This window comes from Diorhabda sublineata, chromosome 8 (assembly GCF_026230105.1).
Source record: "Diorhabda sublineata isolate icDioSubl1.1 chromosome 8, icDioSubl1.1, whole genome shotgun sequence".
Classification (NCBI taxonomy): Eukaryota; Metazoa; Arthropoda; class Insecta; order Coleoptera; family Chrysomelidae; genus Diorhabda; species Diorhabda sublineata.
In genome coordinates this window covers 9,012,213-9,023,460 of record NC_079481.1, presented here as the reverse complement: position 1 = coordinate 9,023,460, position 11,248 = coordinate 9,012,213, and the positions used below count along the sequence as shown (strand labels likewise).

Here is an 11,248-nt window from a genome sequence, read left to right as displayed (position 1 = left end):
TTATATGAAAGAAAAGAGGAAATATAAAGAAGCAGTGTCGAAAATAGCATTTATTGGCACAAAAGGCACCAACTTTTTAATAAAAATCTAATTGCATTTGAATTTTGATTGTTTTTTTGCACATTCTCTTCGCATCTAGTGAAATATTTCCAAATTAGTCTTCTTCTGTTTTTTATCGGTTTTCTATTCAGGCGTAGACAAAATGGTGACGCCTCTGTGGCCGTGATTACTTTACAGTTTTTTTAAGGTCAGTAGAACTGGCAGGTTTGAATAAAAATGCGTTTAATGAAGTGTTTCGACGATTTTGTCTCTTTAATTATTATAAAGAGAGACGACGAGAGTGCGACGCGGCCGGACGCTACCGGAATACCATTAAAAACTTTCTACATTACCCACTGTCCATTCTATCAGCCGGACATTATTATATTTACAGTCGATTAATGAAATATTTCGAATTGGAAATATTTGTATCGATTTTTCGAAATACGATTCGTATTAGCAGAAATCGAAATCTCGCCTCGAGGCTATCGGCAAATCATTTATCATTTTCGTGTCGATACGAAGAAATAAAAATAGAATTATAAGGAAAGTAACTGTTGCTGTTTTTTTTTTACTTTCTTTGGATCTAAAGATTTAAAATTGGAAAGTTGATATGTCTTATTTTAACTTTTTCAACTCTTCCAAATAATAATTACCGCCCATTATAAATAAAATTTCAAGGTTAGGAAACTCGAGATACTCGCTAGGGGTATAAATGGGTTGTCAATTGTCAATTTCAGAGTAAATTTCAGCCTTAAATGTATAAAAAGTTGTGATGAAAAATCACTTAATCTCTCTTTAAATACAATCGTCGAAGCAAATTCACCCTTTAAAATCGATTGTTTGTCCTTTAGAAATCGAAAAGTTTTTAGAAAATCCTCGTATATCGAAAATTATACGAAGTATTGTGATAAAGTTGAGAAACGTGGGAATTTGAATCAACTCGAACTAGTATAAATATAAATTATAATAAAATTAATCAATTCATTATTCTATTCATGAGAATCGATATTAATTAGTACCAAAACAGAAAGAAAGGTCTTAAAAATAATTATTTACTCGGCGTCTACCCACAGTGTGAAAACTAAAAACTTTTTCAGCTATTACGAGAAATATTTTAATAAAATCTGAATCTATGGATACGAATATTTATACAAGTGAAAATTAAACTTGTTTATACGGGAAATTTTACCAATTTGTTTTCTTCTTTAGTCCACGGATGCAAGATTCCTTCGTTGGTCCAATCCAAATCGTCGTCTGGTTTGTGTCAAGTATTCTCGAAATTTCTTTAACCAAAAAAAATGAAAATAATGTTTAGATTTAATAGTTTATCCTCGGTATACATATGTTCTATCGGTCGGTTGTTGTTTTAAAACCGATTCACAGCTATGATACTCAAGAGCCCGAAGTGGTGGTAAAAGCATCTCCGATGTAAATCTCGTGACGTCACTTCGAGTATAAGAGGTAAAACTCTGTGATAGCGACCGAGTATTTAGTGAACGATTTCCACGTCCTTCGGTCACACCAGGTCAAAGCTCTTCTTTTATAGATAGAGACAGAAACTGATTCTTCGAAATAAAAGTGTTACCGGGCTGGGTACGTTTGACCTACTCTTGGATTACGCGTAGGTAAGTACCAAGTTCTTTCATCTACCACCGAGGATTTTCTATTTTCTTTTACTTAATAGTGGATTATTATTTACGGCGGATCTCCCGATTTTATTTATTTATTTTTTTATCTAATATAGTGTTATACAGGGTGTTTTTTTTTTCTTTTTCTATGAGGACTGTGATAATCAGTGATTATTCATAAGATGGAGGTGAATTTTTACAGTGTAATGTGCGTTCGCGAATTAAAATTCAAAAATTTTTAAATTTTGATGCACACGTCATTAAACATTATTAAATATTTAAATAATGTTCATTTTTTTAATTTTAATTCTAAAAATTAAATTTAAACAACTTTAATTTTAATAATACCTCGTATAATATTTGTCGCGTTATTTAAAAAAAACTTGAGGGGGGCGAATTTCGATTTTTTATCAGAATTATCATCACCCGAAATCAATTTAAATAATTAATTTAATATATCGATCTCCCTTATAAATTAACATAAACACTGTATATTTTATATATATTATTTTAACGGTGAAATTGAAATGGGTGATTTGAGAAACGTTACAAAATGGAGGAATAACGAGTTTCAAACTAAACGAAAGATGAAAAACTGGTATAAAAATATAACAGTATCTCGAAATAATTAAACCTGCACATCGTAATAAAAAAAATAATAAATTTTAAACAATATAATTATCGAATATAAAAAAAAATTATCACGATAAATGATAAAGAAAACGTGAATCTTCAATAAACTAATAACTTTTAATTGTTTGTAGTACGAGGTGTGATCAAAAATTTACTTGATAAAATCGCGATTCAAAATAATTTTTTCTACTTTTGGATAATTTTTTTTTATTTATTCCTAATTTTCAACTAATTTCGACTCATGAATCGTTAAACATAAACAAATATCAATATTTTTGACTGTTCATAATATTAACATTCAAACTGCACGCGCGATGTTTGTTTAGGTGAGTTTACTTGAAATTTTGGGTTTCTAATAAAATTAGAACTGCGAAATTGCTTAAAAAGTTTTGGAAAATGAAACAGCAGATCAGCACCAAACAACCAAAGTATGTTTCCGCGATATGAGATGTGAAATCGAATGTAAAGAAAAGGAATCAAACAATGAGTGAATCCTTGACCTCAACCGACATCAAACAAACCATACCAAGTAAACTTATCGAGTTTACGACTTGACCATAGCATTCTAGCTGATATTAATGTGTTTGAAGAAAACTGATTGTAAAAAATGGGAAAAAACTGTTTTCATCAATTGTTTAAGAAAGCGACTGTTTCTGAGTGTCAAAGAAAGGATAAAAATTATACCGATGATGAAAAAGCGGTTAGAAAAATTGTCTTTTAACAAAACGTTGATCAGTTTTCGTGTCCCACCAGGTATTTCTTGTTTATTGTTGTCTTTAGTCTTCGTTTTTTATTAAATCTCGCTTAGTTTTTCTATTTCCTCAAACAATACGTTCATTTTGTTTTCGGAATTCGCCATCAAGTCAATATCCAACTAAAACAATCGCTCGGAACATCGTTGAACTTTCTAGGACAATGGGAAGTGTTGTGCTACATTTTCGATACCCCCGTATACTATAAATCAAAATCGTAGGAACAGTAATCGCTAACGGATTGTTAACAGTATATCTAATAGCGAAAATCCGTAATCTATTAGTGTTAATAACTGTTTATATATTTTACATGCTCACGTTTTTTTTACACCTGTTGCACTTTTCGATAATAAATCAACTGTAATTGTTATAAACATTTTTTTCATAAATTATTATCGGATACTGAATATAAAATATTTTTTCAAAATATGGCGTTCATATATATACAAGATCAGTATAAAAATTGTGGCAGTGGAGTAGCTTAAAAGTTCTTCGGATCCCGATGAATCTTATACTATTTGATATATTTTGACCTCCATATTGTTTTTGATTATATTTTTTCCAAATTTCTACCTTGTGCGACCTTTTAAAGTGCGAGGTACTGGAAGAGAACCCACTCCTAGTTAAAACTCGTTCTACATTCAAAAATCTTCTAATTAACAAATTGTTTGACCTAAATTTCACTAAAAATATACGAGGTGCGGTGAAAAAATATTGTGAATTATTCAAACGACCTCCGTTTTCGAAATATGTACGTCATCTAAATAAATTATGATCAATTTTACCACTCGTATACAATTTACTAAAACAAATGACATTGACGTAGAAAATTCGTATTTGACAAATAGAAATCGTTGTATATTGATTTAGAAAATGATTTTGCTACGACCTTGACCCACTTACATTAAAAACCCAAGGGGCGTTTATTATTTTAACTGGTTTTTTTATAGGAATTGTTTACAATATTTCATGGCAAATGTAATTATTTTTATATATCACTACGTATATATCGTTGCGACGATGATTTAATCTCAAAAAAATCGAGAAAACGTTTACGAAAAATGAAAATATTTAAATTGAAACTAACGAACTTTTTTAAGAAAAAATAAATCAAGACATTAAGACGAAAAACAATTTTGAAAAATTAAAAATTTTCTATTCATCTTCATTGATAAAAAACGTCCTAATAATCCACTAAAATCTTTTTTTTTTATACTGTACTGTAAAATTGACTTTACAGTACTAATTTGAGTCCGTAAAATCCTTGATTTCATATTTTAATATAATTAATCAATTAGATATTCTTGACTCGGCTTTTTCGTCGCCTCGTCCATAAAAATCTACCTCGTATCGTACTAAATCACATCCCTGGTATGCCGGACAAAATTTAGACGATTCTGATATTAAATTGATATTGAAGTGCGGAACATACGAGGGTCAATCGAAAAGTTAACTAAATCCCGATACTGTCAGTATGAATCACCGTGAAATGATTTTAAATTAATTATTAAATAGAAACGTGCGTATATTGTGTTCCAGGTTAAAAGATGAGACTGTACTTTTTGGGCACAGTTTTGTGCTTATTTCTGTGGCGGTGCGCAGCGAATCCAATAATCACAATAACGGCGGACGATGATACGAAATTTTCGACAACTCAGTCAACCGAATTAGATAAAAAAATAGAAACGGATGGAATAAAGCGAGAAGAAACTTTGGGAGTGTTTGAAACACAAGCGGATACTTCGAAAATTGAACCCGAACGAGTCGAAGAAATCGATACCGAATCTAAAGTAGCAGTCGATACAACGATTAATAACGAAATCGGTGGAAATAAAGCGGTAGAACATAAAGTTTCGTTAAAAAAAGTTAAATCTAAGGGCAAGGTAATGATTTAGAAGGTTTTTTTTCATTATTTCATATTAAATTTTTATTAAGTAATGTCAAATAAAAATACAATTGTCTTTATTAGGTTAAAGGACGTCAATCGGGAGACGATGATGATGATGATGATGATGACGACGACGACGACGACGATCTAGATCTAGGACTTGGTGACGATGACGACGACGACGACGACGACGATGATGACAGTCCAGCGAACGATGATGACGACGACGATGACGACGACGATTATTTTGGAGGATTTTTAGATGATATTTTAGGAGGTAAGTACAACGAAACGTTATTATCAAAATTTTTCAATATTAATTATAAATTCCAGGAGATGACGATGATGACGACGACGACGATGATGATGACGATGATGAGAAACCGGTATCTCAACCAATCGAACCGCCGGTTGTTGAACAATCCCCAGTAGAACCCGCCGAACCGTCGACACCGATCGAAACCAGTCCCGGCGATCAATTAGATACCCAAGAAGTAGATGCCGAAGATGCGGAACTTTCAGGCACCGGTACGAACGATCCAGTACAAGACACAGATCCGGTAGTTGTAGTAAAAGAACCAACGGCAGTGGATCAGGTTGAAAATTCCGTGGAACCGATCGTAGTTCAACCGGTACCGGCTACTGATAATGACGATGACGACGACGACGACGACGACGACGACGACGATGATGACGATGACGTATTATCGGATTTAGCCGGTGACGATGATGACGACGACGACGACGATGACGACGATGATGACGACGACGATGAAACCGGTATAGAAGACGTCATCGAAGCGAAGAGATCACGTGAGTCCAAAAAATTAAAGCATACTAAGAAGGCGAAAAAAGCTAGGAAACACCACCGTTACCATAAAGTTGCTAACAAAGTGAGATAGGTAGTGGGGTAGATAGAGAGAGACTGTTTATTTATTCTTCTTTTCTTTAAAAACGACTGTTGTACAAACGAGGCTTTTTTATATTGAAATTTGTAATTATTAATATCGAATAACCTCGATTCTATCGCTTCGAAATTATATCAAATTTTTTTTTATCGAATTTTCTGTATAATAAACAAACTTTTTTAATACGGAACCTCAATTACACGTAGACTGTAGTATTTATTTTATTTATAAATTATTTATTTATTTATTTTGAAAAAAAAAAATAAAATGCTTGTCGCATTATTCTAGGTATATGTCACAATTTACGTGACCTTTTTTTAATAAAAAAAAAGTCTATTGTATCAACACTGTACCTACAATTTGATTTTAAATAGATCGTATTTTTGTGAAAGAAAAAAATGTGTTTTATTTTCGTATTTTCGTTTCCCTAATTTCTTCTAGTTTTTTTACTATTTTTATTTCAACATTTTGTGACATCTATCTAGCTAATGCATTACGTCATCATTAACAGCATGCCACTTCAATTCAATTTTCAATACCTATCGTTCTTTTAAAATATTTACTCGATTCGAGGGTAAGGTAAGTTTTCATTTTATTCATAATTCAAAACGAAAAGACGCCGAAAATAACTGAAACGATAAAATTCGAGCACGGTTAAATTATTTAGAGCCGGTACTGGTAAAATAACGATAATTTTGAGGTGCGAGAAACTAAAAAATTGTGTATTTATCGTAGCTTATTTATAACCCTGTATAAATATTTTATTGGCATTATGACATTACTAACTAAATGACATTATTGACTTGGACTTTTCGACATCACTCTATAGTACTAAATTAAATACGATGAAAAATGTGTTTAATATAAAAATTTCGATACGCCATTGATACGAAACGACCTCCGGTATCTTCGGAAGAACAAGGTCAATAGGTGACACACTTGCTTTCAACTGTTCGGAAGACGTGGATGACCTACTTGATGAGCTATTTCCCGGTCGCATTCCACGGATTTTATTTTGTTGGAAATTTTAGAAAATTTTACATTTTTTAAATACGCGGAAATGATATAACGATAAATAGAAAAAATCTGCTCAATATTTGTCGAAAAATCAAAGGTAGACGACTTGTACGAGGGTTGTTTGAAAATGTTTTCGCCCCAATAAAGAAACAAGACAAATCGATGCACAATTTTCAAATTTTCACCGCGATTGTCAAACTGAAAGTGGTTCAGTGACATCAAGTGATCTTGGCGGGTCAGGGTCAAACTTTCTACCACCTGCAATGTCTCTCGAATTACTAATAATAAATAAAAATGAACGCCATGGGCGACCCGTGATCCGAATAAGGTCGAGGACATTCTCGACAGCGGCAGAACGTCGGGATTGAATAAATTGTATTTTTATCACGAAATAAGAAAAAAAATTTATTTTGATTCGATAGAAATCATATTTCAACCGATTTTGTTTTCCCTCCAAATTAATTTTAATTAATTATTTAAATAGTTTGTGAAATACCAAGTCAAAGTATTAGTTACGAGACACTCTGTATATTTAGTTTTTTATATGGATGAAAATTTTGTAGGATCTTTATCAGGAGCTCAACCGAAGATGCCGGCGATTTACATATCGAAATACAATAAATTCGTGGATAATATCATAGAAAGAATAAATAAAATTTTGGGAAAATCCTACGATCCTGTTCGAGTCAAATTACAATCATTAGATAATAAATCGAAAAATACGAAAAAAACCACCAAGAAAACCGACAAAAAAAAATCGAATAAAGTTAAAAAAACGAAAGGGAAAAAAAAGAAAAATAATTCGAGAAATGGTACGAAGAAGAATGACGAAGAAAAGATGACAAACAAAATGGGAGAATTTACGGTACAAAGGGCGAATCAAATTGAAATCGAAGAACCAAAACTCATCGGTGAGTATAATATACAGGGTGTCTCACGACGAGTTAAATTTATCTGTATAAGTCGACCGTAACTTTGTTATTTTAAATGGAACACCCAGTATATTAAAACGTTTTTTAAATCTACGTAAAATTTTAGTATACTTTTTGAGTTATTAATTTTTTTGTTAAAAATTATTATAAATTATAAATTATTTTTTTACGAGGACACTCTTAAAGATATGGAAATAGTTTTTGTTCGGTTGCTTTTAGCAAGGTCAGACGTATTTGAATCTATGTTGAAAAATTTTTCATTTTATACAGGGTGTGTATAAAAAGTGTTCAAGTCAGCTCTAAAAATTTACAGGAAACATTTAATATCTGGATAACGGTAAGGTTTAGGTATAGGAAAGTATACATGAGTTTGCCTTATTTTTTATCCCCGAATGCATTAAAATAGTAAAAACCGGGTGGTTCTATTTGAAAAAATGAAAAAATTTCATATTTATGAAGTTAAACTTTGAACACTTTTTATACACACCCTGTATAAAATGGGAAATTTTTAAACATAGATTCAAATACTTCTAACTTTGCTAAAAGCAACCGAACACAAACCATTTTCAAATCTTCAGGGCGTCTTCGTAAAAAAATAATTTATAAGGGTCTGCAATTTTTAACAAAAAAAATAATAACTTAAAAAGTACGCATTTTTCGAAAAAAGTTTTTAGACAAAAGTATACTAAACTTTTACGTATATTTCAAAAATGTATTAATATACAGGGTGTTCTATTTAAAATAACAAAGTTACAGTCGACTTTTGGTAGAACCGGAAGTCGGCCATCTTTGAAAATATTTTAATTAAAAAGATCGTTTTCGAAAACCCAAACGTTGAAATTTTCATGATTTTACTAAAAGTATTTTGCTATATACAGATTGTTTTAACTCGTCGTGGAACACCCTGTGTGTATATATATACAGAGTGTCAATATAAAATTTATTTTACAGAAAGCGAAACAAGAGAACCGGCATTCGTTTTAGTTTCGAAAGTAGGATCGGAGAATTTCATCAAGAACGTTTCGTTGACGTCGTCCCCCCTCAGAGCGAATCCCAAACGACCGATTAAAACCAAAACGAAAACTAACAATAAAAATAAAACTACGAATAAAAACAAAACGAAAAGCGATAATAATAAAAAGAGTAAACCGACAGTTAGAGCTACCTTATTTGGATTGAGCACCATCAGAAGAGATTCGGACGTTATGGTAAACATACAATCGGATCATACAACCGTTAAAACTAACTTCGTTTTGGGACCGCTGACACTCAGAGTTGAAAGAGAGGTAAGAAAAAATAGTTATTTTCACAGCTTGGTTCTTTGGTCGGTCAAAAGTGACCAAAATCAACTTTAAACTTTGTCCAATGAGTCGGTACAACGATGTACCAATTATCTACAATATTTTGGAACTGATTGGTGGATTTTTGAAACTGTTTCGTCAAGGCAAAGTCCCGTGTTATAAAACAATGTCAAACGATGGGAAAATTTCATGATTTGGGTTTTGAATTGCTCCAAAAGTGGGTTCTCAAGAGGAAGCTCCCTGAGAAATTATGCCCAGAGGACGACCGATCGTACACACCAACCTGAAGGCCAAGACAACCTTCTAAATAAATTAAGATCGTACGGTTTGTCGTCTTTACTTATCGATAACACATCTCGGAAAGGTTTGAACCTCTAACATCAAAAATCTACTCAAAAAAACTGCAAATTCGACCTATAACTTCGCCGACGATAGCAACGAAGACCCAGGCTGCTGTTTTTACAAGGAAAACAGACACGGTGACCGATTTAGCCAAGGAAACTTTACAAAAACTTGGAACAAAAAGCTATATAACTTCCAGGCCTCTATAAGGCCCAGATTCGTCCATTTTTTGAATATTTCGCGTACATTTGGAGCCCGATTCCAAAGCATTCTCTGAAGATGCTCGACTCGATACATAAGAGAGCAGTTGAACTTATAGACGATCCAGAGTTGACCAAAAACTTGAAGTACATAGAACATAGAGCTGTCTAACATAATCCCACCTAGTATAGTTTTTTCAAGACCTCCTCGACAAGCAGACGTGTCTTATTGACACCAAGTTCATCTGCAGACGCCAGGAACGAATTGCAAGCAACCAAGAAGCGTTTTTCCCGAGTACTACAACCTACAGAAGTTCAAGATCAATATCTACATGGTACCACTCAAATGTGATAGGATTCACCCTCTTTTGGTTGCTTTTTTCATAAACCTGGAGTACAATCAGTGAATCGTATGGTTAAACGAGGACGTGGAAAGTGAATTTGATTAATTGCAATTTGCGATTATCAAAAATGATTAAAAATTTGTTAAAACGAATCATTTTTTGAACGAATGGTACCGATATTTCGATTTTGTGTATTTTAGGTGGGAAAAGGTGCTAGGAGGGAATTGAAAAGCGCTACAGCCACAACGGCTGAAATGTACGGAAGATTGAATTTGAGAATAGCCCACGGAGGTACTGCTAACTTACATTCGATACGGGTACTTCAACCGAAACAGGTGAGGGTGGATAGTGCCGATAATCACGATAAAACTAAAGAATATATTTGGAAGAGGAGTGCCCATATCGCGACTTTGGTATCGGAAAAACTCTCGGCCGTAGCTAGGTCCATGTTGAAGCAAAAAAGTTTTGATTAAACTTGGGATAAGGACTGAAATTTGAGCGATGTACAGAACTTTACTAAATCCAATTTGAAGGTAATATAAAAGAAATTGATCTCAAAAATTGCTTAGGAAAATTTCACTATTGAAATATCTCTATCTACAGAGTGATCCGAAATTATCGTAACGTACCTAACTACACATATGCAAATAAATAAGTGCAAAACCCGTAATTCAAATATTTATAATATTATAGTGAAATGTGTGGAATAAACATTTTTTTATATATAAAGCTAATTTTTAGTTAATTAATTTTGAATAAGGTATCGGCGAGTTGTCTAGTTCATTAAAAAAATATGATAAAATGGAATTTAGATGAAGTTCTGTATATCTATTTATGGAATTATTGACGTTTTTCTTATTTCGAGTGATCCGTCAATTTAATATTTCGTATTAATTTAATATTTAATTTATTTAAAATTATTTATTGTTTTTTATTTATTTATATATTTTTCAATATAATTGTAGTTTTTAAAATTCTTTTTATTTTATAACATTTTTATATTGAATCCACTCGCTAATACAAAAAGATAGAAAAAATTAAATTTAATTTAATATCGTATTGGAAATGGAAGAATTGTTAATTACGACGTGAATTATGAATAATTTAAAGTTTGAAAGCTCACCCTATATCGGGTATCAACAACTTATTCTTCTTCATGTTCCTTTTTCCATTTGGTTATCACTATTTATCACTAGCACTAACCGAACCACGGTGGTTGCGTTTCCACATTTATCACTGACATTAAGGTATACATCACATA

General features: G+C 32.2%; 2 protein-coding genes across 2 annotated transcripts in view; both read left to right on the top strand.

The window, feature by feature from the left end:
* The window catches only part of LOC130447206 (protein hobbit), a 253,401-nt gene that overhangs the window by 86,479 nt on the left and 155,674 nt on the right, over nucleotides 1-11,248 (top strand). The gene's annotated exons all lie outside the window — the stretch shown is intronic.
* Nucleotides 1,526-10,752, top strand: LOC130447213 (protein PFC0760c-like). Its single transcript, XM_056783900.1, has 7 exons — nucleotides 1,526-1,667; nucleotides 4,595-4,938; nucleotides 5,025-5,220; nucleotides 5,277-5,756; nucleotides 7,432-7,779; nucleotides 8,752-9,086; nucleotides 10,188-10,752. The coding sequence occupies exons 2-7, from the start codon at nucleotides 4,603-4,605 to the stop codon at nucleotides 10,458-10,460; spliced, it is 1,968 nt and encodes a 655-aa protein (XP_056639878.1). The 5' UTR covers nucleotides 1,526-1,667; nucleotides 4,595-4,602; the 3' UTR covers nucleotides 10,461-10,752.